Source organism: Chrysemys picta, chromosome 4 (genome assembly GCF_011386835.1).
Source record: "Chrysemys picta bellii isolate R12L10 chromosome 4, ASM1138683v2, whole genome shotgun sequence".
Taxonomy (NCBI): domain Eukaryota; kingdom Metazoa; phylum Chordata; order Testudines; family Emydidae; genus Chrysemys; species Chrysemys picta.
The window spans coordinates 138,211,131-138,229,286 of NC_088794.1; the positions used below are offsets into that span (position 1 = coordinate 138,211,131).

At 43.7% G+C, this 18,156-nt stretch overlaps 1 protein-coding gene across 4 annotated transcripts; it reads left to right on the forward strand.

Moving 5' to 3' along the window:
• Window positions 1-707: 707 nt before the first annotated feature.
• CLBA1 (clathrin binding box of aftiphilin containing 1) lies at window positions 708-17,960 on the forward strand. 4 transcript variants are annotated; one of them, XM_008168222.4, is made up of 6 exons: window positions 708-886; window positions 2,326-3,042; window positions 7,608-7,756; window positions 9,454-9,583; window positions 14,145-14,255; window positions 16,001-17,960. In XM_008168222.4, the coding sequence occupies exons 2-6, from the start codon at window positions 2,563-2,565 to the stop codon at window positions 16,166-16,168; spliced, it is 1,038 nt and encodes a 345-aa protein (XP_008166444.1). In that variant the 5' UTR covers window positions 708-886; window positions 2,326-2,562; the 3' UTR covers window positions 16,169-17,960. The 4 variants fall into 4 exon arrangements, with proteins under 4 accessions (XP_008166444.1, XP_023960938.1, XP_023960937.1 ...); XM_024105169.3 differs by lacking the exon at window positions 708-886 and adding an exon at window positions 1,075-1,265; XM_065593741.1 differs by lacking the exon at window positions 708-886 and adding an exon at window positions 2,070-2,120.
• Window positions 17,961-18,156: the final 196 nt, after the last annotated feature.

An 18,156-nucleotide genomic window follows, 5' to 3' on the forward strand; every position in this document is an offset into this window, starting at 1 on the left:
AGCATCCCCCAGGCCCTTAGCTTCTCAGCAGTGGCCCTGGCAACATTTTGACAATACTGACAACTACACCTGCTAGATCTCCACTTTTGGGATAGTTGATGTGGGCTTGAGAAGCAACTTCTGTGCACTTTGTGGTGAGGAGGCAGAATCAGGGCAGGTGACGTTGACGTGGCAACATCTGCTGCAGCTAAATGGACATGATGGCACGTGAGATGCAGGCAGAATTTTCAGGTGGCTTGAGTCTAGGAACGATACAAGTTCACCACCAATCCACCGGCTGAAAACTAGCAATGACTTCCCTGCCAATGCACCGGGAACGCCATGGCCAGAGGAGAGAGGAGGGTGGTGGCACCTGGCCCAGCACATGATACAAGCAGCCTAGATGTGGGAGAGGGACTGCCCCTTGTGTCCCTGTGAGCCTTTCCCACCTGTTTGTTAGGAGCTGGTCGGGGCAGCAGTGCTGGCAAATCTTGTCCCCTGCCTGGGTAGTAAGGTGGTGCCAGGGGCAGGCCTGGGCCAGGCCCAGGTCTAGGGCAGAGGTAGGCACTGTAGGGCTGGCTGAGCTGGGCCTGCCTAAGAGCCTGTGGGACTAAGCGCCAGCTTTGATCTAGTAATTCCACAGGGAGGCAGAGCTCAGCCTCCGCTCCAGCCAGCTAGGCCCCGCCCCCGCAGCGTAGCCACGCCCCTAGCGACGGTAGGTGCCACCCCCTGGCAGTGACCTCACTCCCGGGCTGTGCTTCCCCCCCAGCCTCTGCTCCGCGCCCTCCGACCCCGCCCCTCGGCCCCGCCCCCAGGCCGGCCGGTGCTGGCTCGCGCCGGGACTCACTCGGCCCTCAGTCGCGGTGGCCGAGGCAGCGGCGGTCATTGGCCGGGCCCGGCGATGCGGGTAAGGCTGCCCCTCCCCCCGCGGCGGCCCGGCGGTGACAGGCGGCGTCCGACCCGCTCCCCTCAGCCCCTGAGCTCCTTGCGGGGCGGGGCCAGCAACCGGCATCCATCGCTCCTGGGGGTCCGTCCCCCGGCGCCGGCGCCGGCGCGCTCTCGGGTTGGGCAGCGCGGGCGGGGGAGGGACCCGATGGCCCATGGGGGGGCCCGGCCGCGACAAGGGGCCGCTGCGCCGTGGGAGCCCCGAGCCGACCCGATCCGGCCTCAGCGGCGCTAAGCGGACCTCAGCGGCCTCAGCGGACCCGGACCCGCCCGCCAGCTCCCAAGGCGCGTCCCGACCGTCACCCAGCCCGGGCCCACGTCCCATCGCCTCCGCGGGACAGGTGGGGAAACTGAGGCACAGACAGGCGTGGAGTCGGGCGCAGTGACACGGTTCTGGGTTCCCCCCTGCCCTTGAACACACGGGGAATAAAGGAGGGCGCAGGCCTGAGCGAGCAGCCCTTTATAGGGCACTTTCTGCCGGAGGTAGAGAGGCGGGTCAGTGGGTTATTCCTGCTGGTGAGCAGGAGTCTGATGCATTGGACAGAGTGCTAATAATGTGCTCTCGTGCACAAAACCACGGACAGGCAGCTAAGGAGAAAAGGGACTAGCAGAAAAGCCTTACACACACTACAGTCGTGAATTTCACGACACAGCTTATTTCCCTGCATTTTGAGTATCACTTGAAATATACCTGACCAAACTTGTTGCCACACTACCACAGAGCATGCAAGACAGCTTATGTTTTTTGTCAATACTGATACTATCAATTTTTGTGGATCACTATTACCTATTCTCACTGTCAAGTTTCTGAGTAAGCTTTAATATCAAGACTAGCATGGACTGAGCACCCACAAAGTCTTCTGGTGATCTTTCAATTATTATTTCACTGTAGAGTTTGAATTTGCATGTTTTAAACATTTTAAAATTAAAGCAGAGCTTTCATACATTAATATCCAAGCTGAGAAATTCAACCTTGCACTCCTTTAGAAGTCAGTGTGACCTCTAAGCAATTAAAAAAAAAACTAAAGATACTGTACCTCCCGTAGTGTCCTACTGCCAATGTTTATAATTTTACAATCCTGTCCCTCACATGCACACCCCTTTAAAAATATATATATATTTTTCAAACTATTGCTCTAGGAAGGACAGATACAAAAGGCAAAACAGACTCCAGGGGACAGGGTGAAACTGACTAGGTACAAAGTATTATCAAATGTGAAATAAACAAATCTCAGATGGATCATTTTTAAATTGATGTCTCTAAGTTTCTGTTTTTAACAGTATAATACTGTAATGTATTTGTTTAAACATGAACATTTTTTCTTGCTTTATCGGTTCTCTTTTCTTAGCTTTACACAGGCATTATCACAGATGTCTTTATTTACAATCCTTCCTTTGCAGATTGAAATCCACGGTGGAACGAGAGTCAGACTGAATAACACACACAATGTTGATGACTGGGGGAGAGAGTGAAGGACATACTGTTCTTTAGCATCATTATTACAGACTATTTAAGACAAAATGAAGATCTTTATTCTGCTTTGGAAACATTAGAATTTAAGCATCTGAACTACATTTTCTGTTTTCTACCTTATAAAAGATTTACTAGTGATCCCATATTATTGCAGTAACACAGAAATGCAGGACCAGCAATTGGTGGAAAGTCCTACCACCATAGAAGCATTAAGCTGGATTTCTTTGAAAGATCTTACCACCAAAGTGAGTGGTATGTCTCTCAGTCAGAATAATGAGGGAATTGATGAATGTAACATAAATGAAAGCAGAACTAAGGAAGATACAGTGGAACTTGAAATGCTGCATCAGAGCATCCCCTGGGGGAATGGTAGAGGAAGAAATTGTGAAGGGTTTTCTGAGAGCATTCATTGTACATCAGAATCTAACAGTTCCTGGGGTGATTTTGAAAGTTTCAGTGAATCCTTAGTCAAGTCTGAGAGCATCAGTCACACTCCTGAAGTTTTGGTGAATTCAGCAGAAACAAAAACTTCTAAAACTGACGTGGAGTTACATGGAGAACATTGCAACACTTCTCATGGGCATCACTGCTCCAACCCATCTGTACACAATGGGAGGGAAGCTAGTACTAGTTCGCAGGATAAGGTATGTATTGCTAGCAAGTCAGAGACTCTGCTAAAAGTTTAATTGTTGTGCTACAGTTTCTTTGGGGTACTAGAAAGCACTTTCTGCAAACTGCACTTTGGGAGGATACACTTTTAGGAGGGAGGATAATGTAATTGAATGCAAAGTTGAAGATTATGAAATGTGATTCTTTTTCATGAAATACTGAAGATTAGTATTTAATATTTTTATTGCTATAATGCTTAGAGGCCATAATCAGATTGTGTTGTGCTAGACATCATGTCAACATAAAGTAAGCTACTGTACATGCTTTGGGGGAGGGACTTATCTAAAAGACAACAGCTAGAATATGTGGGAGAGGACAGGGTTACAAACATTTTATATATTTAAAAGCAGAGATTAGTGGTATGCATAATTCTTAGCCAATTATATCAGTGATTACAACTCACCACCTACCTACGTGTTATCAGATGGTAGTTTTCTGAATGTGCTATGCCAGAAGTGAGTTTCGAGAAGGGATTGAGTGGGGTGGTGACTTCATGGACTTTGACTGGGCATTTTACCCAGGAGCAAGAGGTAGCTTGGGAGAAAGCACAAAGGTACTTGTGGGAGAAGTGGTGATTGAGGCTGGAATCACTGGCAGAGAAAGGTGGGAGTTGCCTTGTGATAAAACACTGGGATTATAGAGAGGGAGGCTCTAAATTGTGGATGGTTTTGAAAATTGGGACAAGAAGACTGGGTGTGGTGGGACAGAAGAGAGGGGAGCATATGGAGAGAGAAATACACATTACTAGTTACTCCTGGCCAAAACAGACCATACCAAGTCATTGGATTTCTCTCTAAAAGAGACATTTAAATCTCTTCTGCTACCAACATCCTACTTTAATCTGTATGCTTAACCAAAGCAAAGAGATGTATCTGATACCTCATAGTTGAATGGCACACATCACTTTGAGTTGTGTGTTCAGTTTCAGGGCAGAGAGACAGTGAGGGGCTATTGAGAATTCCCCTTGAATATATAATGTATATGAAAACAATGTAATTTATCCCTCACTTCCCCCTACAATTGTAAGCTCTTTGGGGCAGTGACTACATCTTGTGCATGGAACATACCTAGCACATTATTGTTGGCAGCAGTGACAAATAGTAATAGTTTGAGACAGAGCCCTTAGGCCTCAGGATACAAGTCAAACAGCAGTTTCCTGGGCCTATGAAGAGACTTCCTGCCTGCCCCTCCCCCCATGTTGTTACCTAATTGTCAGTTATGACATTTTATACCTTCTTCTGAAACATCTCCTATTGGCCACTGTCAGACAGGATACTGACTAGAAAGACCACTGTCAGCCTGCACCCCAAACTCGGCTTTTCCTCCAGCATTTATAATGGTGTTAAATATAAATTAAAAAACACATTTTTATAGAAGGGGGGGGGGTCGCACTGAGAGACTTGCTATGTGAAAGGGGTCACTAGTACAAAAGTTCGAGAGCCACTGGCCTAGTCTGATATGGCAATTCCTCTGTACCTAGCCTTAACAAAGTAACGGATCTGAACTCTGACGTGCATTAGACATTCGTTATAATTATGACAAAGCCACAAGATGAGGGAAAATAGGCTGGAGTTGAGTGTTACATTATTTCTAACTAAGCAGATAAGACTATACATAGAGAGCATCCAGGAAAATGATAAATAAATGTGTTTGTACTAACTTACCTTTATCTGATTATATGGTTGACTGGTGGGCCAGCCCACTGGCCAGTACGCTGAAGAAAGCTCCCAACAGTGACATCATTTTAACATTTTCTTTAACAAAAAGAGTTCAGTATCAACTCAACACACCTTTCACAGACTATCATTCCTTCATGAAAGTCAGGACCTGCTGCCTGGCCTTTCCTAAAGCCTCTCCCCTGTAAGGCATCTAATCCCTGCAGCTGTCCCCTACCAGCCCATCCATCTGATTGATACACAGCCCCTCCCCAGTCTTTCCTGACCCACTCTCTCCTCTGACTGAGCAGGTTCCCTCTTACAGGAGGGGCTTTGTCACATGACACGTGGTCAGCCATAGCCTTAAAACAGCATGCTGTTACATAGGCACAACAGCATGAACAATTTCCCCAGCTACATGTGTGTCTATATAGATGGTTTGGACACCCCAACAATAACCCTTCAGGAAAGTTAGCTCATCTGGGTCTATACGTTAGGAATAAATCTCCCTTCTGACAGTATCAGGAGTCTGTGGGGAACCTAGGACTCAACACCATTCCTTGAGACTTTCTAGGGGCTCATCCCGTACATAAGCCTTTCACCAGCTCCACTGAAAGGGACTGAGCACGTCCTGTCTGACCAAGACTAATCTCCTGCTCTATAGCTGTAAAATAATGTAGAAAAAAAAAAAAAGCTGCCAGAGTTTACATTCCTGGTTTCCAAGGGGTCACTATTCAGTATCCTACAAAACTGTGGCTAAGATGCCAACTCCTTCACACCCCATCATGGAATGCAGTAAAGAATGATACAAGATGGTCCTCTGCCCTACCTTCCGCACACAGAGGTGGTTTAAAAGGACACAACTAAATAGTTTAGTCCCAAATTAGACCAGCTTGGAGAAGGTTATAATTTGGTAGCGAACCAGCTGTAGATTTAAACTACACCTCTACCCCGATATAACGTGACCCGAAATAACACGAATTTGGGGGGAGGGGGGACTGCATGCTCCAGCGGATCAAAGCAAGTTCAATATAACATGGTTTCACCTATAACACGGTAAGATTTTTTGGCTCCCAAGGACAGCGTTATGTTGGGGTAGAGGTGTATTTGAATTTAAAAAACATTAAATAGATAGTGTCAAGTAAGAGTTCATATTTTGAAAAGTCCCTGGACTAGCATTTACTTACACTTAAAACTGCATTTTTTTTTACATGTTTTCATTTTAGACAATATATATGGAGATATACCTATCTCATAGAGCTGGATGGGACCCCGAAAAGTCATTGAGTCCAGCCCCCTGCCTTCACTAGCAGGACCAAGTACTGATTTTTGCCCCAGATCCCTAGGTGCCCCCCCCAGCTTTGAACTCACAACCCTGGGTTTAGCAGGCCAGTGCTCAAACCACTGAGCTATGGGTTACCATATTTAAAAAAAATAAAATAAAAAAAAAATAAAAAAAAAGACACTCCACAGGCCCTGGCTCCGCCCCTTCCCCAAAGTCCCCGCCCTAACTCCCCCTCCTCCCTCCCAGCCACGCGAAAAGGGCTGCCTGAGCGCTACCGGCAAACCGTGAAGCCGGTAGCGCTCGGGCTTCGGGCAGCCCCTATGCCTCCGGACCCTGCGCCCCCGGCCAGGCACTTCCCCTCCCGGGCTCCAGCTGCCCTGCTCCTCCCCTGACTCTTTGGCTCTGTTTAAGAGCCGAGCTGCCCGAGCGCTCCGGCTTCGGGCAGCCTCCTTGCCTCTGGACCCCAGCCGCCGGCCGGGCGCTTCTCCTCTCCGGCTCCAGCTGCTCTGCTCCTCCCTCGACTTAGACTTCGGCTCTGTTTAAGAGCCAAGCTGCCTGAGCCAGCGCTACCGGCTTCGGGCAGCCCCCTTGCCTCCGGACCCTGTGCCGCCGGAGCAGAGCAGCTGGAGCCCGGGAAGGGAAGTGCCCGGCTGGCGGCTGGGGTCCGGAGGCAAGGGGGCTGCCCGAAGCCGGTAGCGCTGGCTCGGGCAGCTTGGCTCTTAAACAGAGCCGAAGTCTGAGTCAGGGGAGGAGCAGAGCAGCCGCGGGAGAGGAAGTGCCCGGCTGGTATTTTTCCCGGACATGTTCGGCTTTTTGGCAATTCCCCCCGGACGGGGGTTTGATTGCCGAAAAGCCCGACATGTCCGGGAAAAACCGGACGTATGGTAACCCTACACTAAAGGAATATTGCAATCCAAACAAACTTTTTAAAAATCATTAAAATAATTCTATCATTCGGGGCAAAAATGGAATTAAAAGATCAAAATCAAAACTTTGGAACAGATAGACTGAGCATTTCTAGAACAGGGCTTGACTCTGCATAGCCTTACTCGTGTGAGCAGTCCACACCCCTGCAAGTAATCCTATTAATTGCACTGGGACTCTTTGCATGAGTAAAAGTCGTTCATGTAGATAAGGACCTGATCCTCCAAATCCTCAGTCATTATTGTCATAGGAGGAACAAATGTACAAGTTCTCTCTTCTGGCTGTACACCAGCAATTAAAGAAAAACACCATTTCATGTGGCGCACACAAGGAAGTAAACAAAGATTCATTTCAGCTTTATTGGATATCCTGTAAACTGTGTGCATATAGTTAACTATTGACTACTTATATAATGTGACTATACCTCATTTAATTGAATGTATAAACATGATGTATGCGTATCTACCTCGCTCACATACTCTGAGCCTGATACTTTATTCAAGCAAAACACTTGTAGATTTTAGTGGGTGGTGTGCCACTACTAATGGGCTTTGCATCAAGCTTAATGTCAATGGAAAAAACTTCAATTGACTTCAGTAAGCTTTGGATCAGGCCCTGTGTGAACTGCACAATTGGCCACCTTATGAGGTGTGTAATAAAACTCTGCTTTTTCTAGGCCAATCTCAGCTATGAGGATATTTTTAAGTTGAGTTTTCCAGAAGTCATTGTACCACAGTCCACAGAGAGCATAAGAAGCTTAGATCAAGTTCTTGACACAGATAATGAAGACATTGGGATTCCTGAATTTGCGAAGAGACAGCTTTGGTAATGTTTAAAAAAAACATTCAAACACCCGGCAATAATACTGTTAATTTTTCTGAAAGAAGAAATTGGGGGGAGGAGAGTGGACTTACTTGTTTCAATTTAAAATAAGCTATTTCAGTTGTTTAATCAGGACATTAATTTGATCAAATTATTGGGTTCAGAAAGGAAATGGGGTTGTTTTTCTAGTCCCTGAAAAGCAAAACGGTCCACTTATCAGTGGTATTAATTCTTTTTGTAGAATTAATACTGCTTTTGGTAGCACTTCTGATTACTAAATTCCTGGAATGCTGGACACCAACAGACAGTGTATTCTTTCTGTTGTCAGCATTCCTTCTCTTTCCTGCATGTCTGTGTTGTTTCTCTTTCATCAAGAGTAGCAACACAGGTCCTTCTTTCCCAATCACTGGTACTTTTCTGACAGCCTCCCAATTCTCCCAGTAATTATTGCTCCTCCTGTTAAGCTACATGCTCTCCCTAATCAGTGGTGCATCTGGTTTCCTTCCTGGAGATTATGAAGTTAACAGCAGTTTAAATGGGTAATTTGGCTGTTAAATCTGCTGGAATGCTGATCAACTTGTTACCTGTTTTTGAAGGATTTCTGCTTCTGCACTAGTAGCTGTTCTGGTTTCTGCATACATCTAGAACATTGTAACTAAAAAGTAGGCTTGGTTATTTGTTCTGTATATTAGTGAAGGTCCAAGGATTAACGCATGCAATAAAATAAATGTTTTTATTGAGTTTTCCCTCAGTAAACTCCTCACATGCACACCAAGCTGATCAGGTAGCTTACTGTTGGGAAAGGAAAAAGAGGATTTTTAATTCTTGGAAGGCACACCAATATTATGGTGCTATGTAACATACAAGGAACCTAGATATTCTACGTGACAAACTACCCATGACAGATGTTAGCCACAATGCTTAATACACTACTGGAAGGCACACAGATAGTGTGGTGATGAGCATGGCAAAAGAACCTGAATAGAATAAGTAGTTAGGCTTCTGCAATTTGACATCCTGATTTAGATGCCTAATTCTTTTCCTCTGTGTTTCCTTGGAGCTGGGCCTTTGCTTTAAATACTGTTTGAGCATCACAGAGAAGGAAATCACACCTACCCAGGTGAGACCAAATATGAAAGGTAACCCACATGAATATCAGGCTGGCTCAGTGCAGCCCGAAAGCTGAAATAAGGAAGAGGGTTGAGCGACACAGACTAACCAAACTGTAGGTTAGCTGCCTCTGAAGAGAAATAAGTAGAGCTCTGCTTTGTACCTGCTTGCTTTCCAGAACATGAATTGGACACCACCACCTCTGGATCATGATTTTTCTAATGCATATTTCCTGTCTACTTCTACTCATTCTGGAGATATGTGGGCATATAAAGCACTCTCAGACATGCTCTGACTGTATGGCTATTTATTTGATGAAAAAAATCATGCACAATTTTTTTGCCATTGCTTACGTCATTGATATCATGCATCTTTGTTAGCAAGTTGGATTGATGACTTGGACAAATAATTCTAAGAGTCAGTTTCCATAGTAGGTGGTTCAGGGTGTACCCCTGTACAGTTGTCTCCAGGGAGGTTGCATTAGAATTGAAAGTTAGATAATGGCTTTATATGAGGTATGGGCTCAAGATCATTGATTTTGTTTGGAAATTTTCTATGAACTACAATTTCAAGTTGCATTTCTTTTCTAGCATTGACTCTGGAAACCTCTGGAGAACTCTTAGGCACCCCGATAGCACCACGGGTTTAAGATGTCCCTGGAATAAATCCCACTGCCAGGAAAACTTCTTATCTGCTCTCGGAATAGATATAAATCAAAAGGTAATTTAAAAAATATGTTTGGCTAGAACACCACTGTAAGTGTTTGATTTAAACTTGTATTCATTTAAGTCATCCAGGCAGAAAAAACATGCGTCAGTCACACAGCTGCACTAGGAAGTGTATTTTGGTGGATCGCAAATGCTAATGTCTTCAACTAGGGCCTTTTTGATGATGTAAGGGCTTGTCTACACAGGGAGTTATTCCTGATTAATTCTTTGTGTGGACACACTTATTCCAGAATAATGGAATAAATCAGGAATAGTTGTTAATTCACACCCTACTTTATTCCAGATGAATTGTCATGTGTAGACAAGCCCTTAGTTTAAGACTTCTCTGCTGAGATGTTACAACTATTATAATGATGCAAAGACCAAATTCTGGCTGTCTTTGCCAATTTAAAGTAGAGAATGTATTTTAGTCTCTGTTGTAATGACAGTATGCCACTTTGTTTGGAATCAATTTCTGATTTAGTTGGCAGAGTTCCACAAGTGTAGGGTTTTTTCGCCTACTTTGAGGTGGAGGAGTTATCAGAATTTATACAAGACATTATGGGTTCAATCCAGTGCCCAGTGAAGTCAGTTGACTTGACTTAAGTGGAAATTGGACTGCTCCATTTTTTTCACAAGGAATCAGTTAGTCCAGTTAAGTTCTGAATGCTTGCATATCTGGCTTAACTGTACAGGTTGGAACACAATATTCAGTTTGCTTTTACTCAAATCATTTCACCCATTTCAGGATTAAAAATAGAGAAAACATGTTTTAAATAAATGCAAAGATTAAAAAACAGCAACATTTTAAACTCTCAAAGCAGAATTGTGACTATTCAGTCTTTTTATGTTGGAAAGATTAATTGGAGGTAGCTTTTTATTATAATCACTTGTTTAGTTAGCACAAATTTAATCTTGCTCTGCTTTTCAGAGGGAACGATATCTTCATTAATAGTTGCTGTTAGGCAACCATCAGGAAAGCTATTTGAAACTCCTGGTGTTACCTGATTGATCAACCTTTCACATGAGTTTAATCAAACAAAATTGCAGTGCTGGTTAGTCATGCAAGACCTGGTCTACACAGGAGTTATACTGGTATAATTATGTTGGCTAGAGGGGTGATTTTATTTTTAATTGATATAGTTAGAGCATTACTATTCTCTTAGTGTGAATGCAATAATATCAGTATTAAGGCACCCGTCACAGGCTAGGTACACCCCATCACGGGGTGTCAGATCATGTGTTGTCAAAAAGAAGGGAAAAGGCTGTACCGCAGCCAGTTAGTTCTTATGTTGATGTCCCTTACTATGAATGTAGTAGTGTGGCCAGCATCAAGAGCATAGCCCTCCCTCCCAGGGCGGCGTGGCCCAATGGTCAGTCAATAAAGTCACCCCACTCTGTAGAATTAGGTGGTCTGTTGACCCATTGGTGAAATGGGGCACCACTCGGGGTATATGGCGCCTAGGGTAACAGGACTCAGGCCCTCCCTGCTCCTCTGAGTCCCAGCCCAGGGCCTTGTGGTGGTGGGGTGCTCACCACCAAGTCAGCAGGGATCCTCCCGAAACATGCTGACTGGTTCCCTGGTTCACTCACTGGAGAAGAGTTTAAGTTCCCTGGGCTGCTTCCTACCCTTTCTCCCTCAGTAGTGCTCCATGGTTCCCCCAGGTCTCTGGGGTCCTCAGGTGGCGTAGTTCCTGCTGGCACGATCTCTTCTCTGGGATCATCAGACAGCCTGGAGTCCATCGGGAACGCTGCGTGCCATGGCTCTGCAGTTGGAGCCTGCAGTCTGTATCCTCCCCCTTCAGCAGCATGCCCAGACTGAGTTGTGCTGCTTTCTTTTATACTCTGCCTCCAAGCTGAGCATGCCCAGCAGAGTTGGGGGGGCGGGGCTTCCTCAGTTTGCAAAGCACAGTTAACCCTTTTGGGGTTGGTGTGGGATAGGTACACCCCATCACAGCACCTTATACTGGTACAGTTAGCCCTATTTCTGTACAGGAATAAATATACTGGTATAAGATGTCTTTATGCTGATATTAGAGAGACTAGATGGGTGAGGTAATAACTTCTATTGGACCAACTTCCGTTGGTGAAAGAGACAAGCTTTCTAGCTACACAGAGCTCTTCTTCAGGTCTAGGAAAGGTACTCGCTGTCGCACCTAAATACAAGGTGGAACAGATTGTTTAGCATAAGTAGTTAACACGTATATCTAAGACAATGGTTCTCAACCAGGGGTACATATACCACGGGGGGACACAGTAGTCTTCCAGGGGATACATCAACTCATCTAGATATTTGCCTACTTTTACAACAGGCTACATAAAAAACGCTAGTGAAGTCAGTACAAACTAAAATGTCACACAGACAATGACTTGTTTATACTGCTCTATATACTATACACTGAAATGTAAGTACAATATTTATATTCGAGTTGATTTATTTAATAATATCTTATAAAGTAACCAATTTTTCACTAATAGTGTGCTGTGATACTTTTCTATTTTTATGTCTGATTTTGTTAGCAAGTAGATTTTAAGTGAGGTGAAACTTTGGGATACCCAAAACAAATCAGACTCCTGAAAAGGGTACAGTACTCTGGAAAGATTGAGCGCCACTGATCTCTGGGCCCATTCAGAGTGAAGTGGCTTATTATTACCTGTGCAGTCATAGGACAAAAAATGGGGGTTATGGGACTGCAAGGTGTTGTAATAAGCCATAATTCCCATGTCTTTATGATTTCTAGCAAAGTTATGAATTTAAACTGCCAGGCTCGTCTTTTGAAGGTGTTGTGCAGATTTCCTTTGAGGATGAGGATTGAGAGATCAGATATGGAGTGATGATTTTGTGAAAAGTGTTTGCCCGCGGGTGATATAGTGGTTTTGTCTTATTTATCGGAGGGTGTTCGAGAGTATGATTGTCTAGTTTCAACCACAGAGTTGTTATTGGAGCACTTTAGTGCACTGCCTGAGTAAGGCTACAATTTTGTCACGGAATCCCTGACTTCCAAAGACCTCTGTGACTTCAGCCCGCAGCAGCTGCGAGCTGCGGGGTAGGTGGCAAGGCGCTGGGGCTCCCAGCCTCCAGCAGCAGCGAGGGTACCCAGCAGCTCTCCACTGCCGCGGGGAGGGGCGGGGGGTGAGGGTCAGGTGTACCCCACAGTCCCCAGCTGCCATGGGAAGCAAGGGGCCCCCACAATTCCCCACTGCCATGGGGGACAGGGGGATCCCAGCTGGGGATCCTTGCAACCCCCAGCTGCCGCAGGCAGCAGGGGACCCCAGCAGCTCCCTGCCACCACTGGGGGCAGGGGTACCCCCACAACTCTGAGCCCTCATGGGTGGTGGGGGCCCCTAGGGCTCCTAGCCGGCCCCTGCAGCTACCCAATGGCTTCCCATTTTGTCATGGTTATTTTTAGTAAAAATCAGGGATCATGGCTTCCGTGAATTTTTCTTTATTGCCCATGACCTGTCCCTGATTTTTACTAAAAATATCCGTGACAAAATCTTAGCCTTATGCATGAGGTATGCAGTACCCGTGGACTTTGAAAGGTGTGTTGTGGGGGAGGGGGGGGGAAAGAGTATAGCAGTGGAGATTTATCTGCAGGTTTTGCATCTGTTGTTATGGCAGGCAGAAGCGGATTATGATTTACTGGGACCCTGGGCACAAAGAACATTTGGGCCTCATACTCCTGGAGTGGCCCAGGCTCCCTCGGCAATTCCTACCACTGCCTGGCTCTGGCTTCTGGTCTGACCAGGAGGTGGGGCCTCAGGGGGAAGAGGAGAAGCAGGGGGCAGTGCCACCATTCTGGTGCCAGTTGCCCCCCTACTTCTACCCAGGCTCCTGTGGGGGGCCCCCAAAATGGCTAGGGCTCCTAGGTGTGGGCTCGTGTGTTAATCCGCCACTGATGGCAGGATCGGATGCTGTTTTGAGTTGGTGGGTCCTTGTCTGCAGGAAGCTTTCTTCTGAAGATGAGCTTCGAAGGCCAGAAGAGGAGGTTCAAGCAATATTTCTTTCAGGATGTGGTCTCCACCAAGTATGGGTTTTAGTTGTTTAATAAGACCCAGTATGGGTTCCATTGCAGGGTGGTAGGTGACAATTAGGAGTGTGTGGCTGGAGGGTTTTTTCTGTATTCAAGCAGGTTTTCTCATATTATACTATATAAGAGCATCCCTAGTAGGGGGTGGTACTGCTTTCGTGATACTGGTACAGTTAAAATGGAACAACTTTCTCATGTACACAAGGCCTAACCCAAAAAACTAGTAAGAGTAATCTCCAAGCAACTTTTTAGGCCACAATCAAGCTGTGTGATCCAAGTGGACAGAATCTTGCCCCAGCACAGAACTGCACTGAAGTCAATGAGAAGTAGGTGGCGGCAGGGGATACACATTACAGATCTGATTACAGGCCAGGGGTTTAGATTGCAACTTTGAAAAATAAAGTTAAACGCCTATTGGCTTATTAGTTCTGAGAGGGGGACCTTTTTTCAGAGGGCCAAAGCCCATTCCTGAATAAAACATTTCTGACATTGATGGACACTTAATATTATGAAGTGTTTTAAATTATGCTCCTTGTTTATTAGAACTTCTCAGGAGACAACAAAGATGGTTTGGAGGAGACAAATGTTAAAATAAATGAAGACTTAGAAGATGGATTCAATATTAGTAACTGTAAAGCACTAATTCAAACCAAGGTAAGAGTTGTTCTGAGGCAAGTACATTAGAGAGATACGGGTCTCATTTTTTACATGTCCCTGGGTGCTGTACAGACAGTTGTCAGGATTTCCCCTCCCCTGCTGGTGTTTTAACATACTTTCTAGTGGGACCTGGCAGTTCTTCAGCCAAATTTTGCTTTTTCAAATGCTCCTTGGAATTTGTGCTCTAAGTACTGTGTATGCACCAAGTGCAAAGTGATGCAAGATCGGGAGAGTTAGAACTTCAGGTCATGTGTTATTTAAGGAACTTGAGTTGCATGATTAGTATGGGCTCTATGCTAAGATAGTAGCAAACACGGAAGATTGATTGATGACACTTTGATGACTGAGGAGGTCCAGTCACCATATAACAGGATTAATGTGATGAAGGCATGAATAAAAAGATAGCAACACGGACTCGACTCGCTCTTACAGAACAGTGAGGGAGGAAGGGAAGAAGAATGGAGGAGGCAGTTGGACACAACTGGTATTTCAGGTATTCAGAGTGAATCAGAGGTTAGGCTTATTCAGCAGAGGGAAAGAATAGAGGCGGTGAGAAATAAACAAAAACTACTCTCAACAAAAGACTCAATAGCAAACTGTTTGAACTAAAGCGAAATGGAACTACCATCAGAGTTTGAGGTTTCAGGAGCAAAGGATATTACTAGGATTTAGCCCATTTGTGTTAGTATGCGGAGAGAGACGTCACTGGAAATACTTCAAGTGTTAAAGCTAGTTTAATCAGGTAATTACTTACCAATTGAAAATAACATTTTCTGGTGTCTGTACTTTGCCCTTAAATTTAGTCTCTATTTCACGTCAGCATTTCTACGTGCTAGGGGGCAGTTGTTAGTGAGCCTTGCAAATTCCATCAGTTTTCTGCTAAAGGAATTTAGTTCATTTTGAAGGAAAACTTCACATTTAGAAATAAATGTTGCAAAACTGCATTCTTGTTCGTTACTCTAAAAGAAAAGGCCTTTTTTTTTTTTTATATAAGCCGTGGTAAGGTTTAGATGAGCATGTCAAACAAAAGTTCCCTTTCTCTTGAGCAGAAAATAAACTGCCTTGTTGCTGTGGTAATGCAAAGTACACACACACACTCTCTCTCTCTCTCTAGTTTTTAGTCCACTTCAAGCTGAATATTGAACTGTGCTCAGTTTTGGACACCTCAGTACCTAAAAGATATAAACAGGAGGGAGTTTAGAGAAGAGAAACAGGTGGGACAGAGAGACTGGAAGGATTGATTAATGAAAGTATAAACTGCAGATATTTTGTTATTTGGTAATGGTGGGGAGATCTTTGCTGGCAACACACCTTTAACATGTGTAAGAGGCAGGTTTTTTTGTTGGGAGGAGTGAATCAAGAGGCAAAAATCAACGTGAGGGGATGAAATTAAAGAGGAAAATGTAGGCTGAACAGGAAAATCTTATTTAACAAGATCTAATGGACTTTGGAATAGCTTCTCAGGAGAAACAGGAAGTCCCAGAGCTAGATATTGCAATCTAGAATACATGTTAGGCAGGGTCTTGTAGTGAACAATCCTGTACTTACTTAGGGATGGGCTAGATGTACTAATAAGCTCTTTTCCATTTATGTTCCAGATTGTAAACATTTCAATTTGGTAACCCTATTTTTGTCAGTAAGACTAATAATTTCTCAATCTGTTTGAAAATGTAAACTGTTTTAATTCCTTAACTAGTTAAATGCAGAAAAACTCTTAAACTTTTTTTTCTCATTTGACTCAGCTGTCTGTGTCACCAGATTCCAGACGTGGTCATTTCTTTAGTTATAACCTGTTTTTGAAGAGGACACCATCAAATGGAAATATGCAATTTAAAACAGTCCCAGGAAAGAAGAGGATTTTCAGTACACACAGTCTAAAAATGAAAATTTTCAATAGTGATGTTTGCTAAAGCAAAAGTACCTATCTTTCCTTCGTTTTGTTACTGGGTTGTTACCGAAGTCTAGAGATGTTTTTGTGAAGAAAAAAGAAAAAAATCTTATATAATAGCTGTATGTCACACCTAAAGCAATTCTCTTACTAAAAGGTACTTATTCTATTTAGTTTTAGATTCTAGTTTTGTCCTAGTAAATTTTGGTGGCAGTCATGGTAAATGATGAAGTCATATCTTGTATGGTAATCCAGCTAGAATCAAGTGTTACTTTTAAAGGCATTTGGTCGTCGCTCTGTGACCTTTTAACAACTGTTCCCTTTTGGGTCTAAATGGATCTTTTTAATTCAAACTCCCTCCTCTCCCCAAAAATCTGAACACATCTTCGGTGTGTTGTAAGGTGTGCCTTGGTGTTACCATTTCTTTTCCTTGACTTGCTTTGTTTTGGACCATCCTTGGGTCTGGTACTGTGTGCTGCTGATCCCTTACGCTGAGGAGCCCCTCTCCACCGCCCCCACACACACTATGACTTTCACATCATTTTCTGTTTATAACCATGGCTCTGTACAGTTTTACCTCCGTTGCTGAATGGCATTTTTACTGAGTGGCGTTCTAACACAGTTTAACCAGCTAGCCTGGATGAAGGCAGTGTTATAATCAGGTTCAGAAACTGTTCTAGGATCAGTCTCTGCTTGTAATAGAATGTCTTTGGAATGTGTTTGTAACACGACTTTAGAAACGTTCAGCCCTCAACCATTTTAAACTGTGCCTAGTCATCATGGTTGTAAAACTGTTAGAAGCTAGTTGTGCAGTCAAGCCCTTATACTGTGCAGTACTGTAGGCTGCTATTTTAAGACTTGAAATTTCATACTAATGACTAACTAGTTTGCCCACTGTCCTGCATGTACAAGTCCCATAGTACCAAGTCAGGTACACTTCATATTTAATATCAGCCACAGAAGCTATGGCTCACTCATGACAAACATTCATCTTCACTTGGTGTATAAGTTATGTTACTCATTAGCAAGAACTTTATATGCAGGTTATATCAATATTTTTGTTATTTTGTCCCTTATGAATGTGAAAACTTTGTATGATTGTTTTTATTCTAACAAGCCAGATAAGCCTCTGACTTTATGTAGATAACTTTACTGCATTATAACAAGAGGTTTTGTACATGTTAAAGTATACTGTATATAGTTGAATTGTAAAGGCATGTGACAGAGAAACTGGATAATCTGAAATTAAATGTTTTAAATGTTAATTTAAATACTAAAATAATTCATTCTTTTTGTGTTAGGACCTGTATTTAAATGAGATTCTCACTAAGACCTTGCCAAGACTTATGCACATGCCTAACTTTAAGGACATGCGTAGTCTATGCATAGGTATTGGCAGAATCCAGGCTTAAATCTGTGTAAACTCCATTCAGCAGTAAAATCAGAGCTGAGTTATACATTTACTAGCAGTAGTAACTTTCAGGATACCTCAGTGCTATTAATTTAGGGAAAAGTGTTTGCATAATGCCTACTCAGTTAATGGCAACAGTTTAGCTTAACCATTAGTCTTTTATTTGAATAGGTGCCATTTAAAATGGCCCAGGAATCTAGGGCTCTGATCCTGTAATGATTTCTGCGTGGCTAGACCCAAAGCTTTATGTGGGTGTAGGATCAGGGCCAAAGGTCTTATAACTTTAAAGAAACACTGAGCTTCTTAGCTTCAGAAACCTTCTTATAGTAAAAAGTTGGCAAGAGCTAACAAGTCTGCACTGATTTTTGTAATGTTGTATTTAATAAAATGTTCCAGATACAGGTTTCTGCTGTATGTATTTTTTCATCTCTTTTGAAATGGAAATGCAATCATTGCATTAAAGTGCTGATTCAATAAGGTGCTTAAATACCCATGTGCAACTTTACCTATTGTCTTCACATCCTCAAGAACCTTGCCATATTGGGGTCCACATCTATAGGATATTGGTTTTGCTAGTCTAACCAGTTTTAGTTTAAAAC

What these genes read in the sequence shown, in the direction of transcription:
- CLBA1 (XM_008168222.4), top strand. Translation starts at nt 2,563, where the DNA reads ATGCAGGACCAGCAATTGGTGGAAAGTCCTACCACCATAGAAGCATTA. An exon ending in GTACTAGTTCGCAGGATAAG is followed by an intron (nt 3,043 to 7,607) that starts GTATGTATTGCT and finishes TGCTTTTTCTAG; the next exon opens with GCCAATCTCAGCTATGAGGA. An exon ending in TTTGCGAAGAGACAGCTTTG is followed by an intron (nt 7,757 to 9,453) that starts GTAATGTTTAAA and finishes TTTCTTTTCTAG; the next exon opens with CATTGACTCTGGAAACCTCT.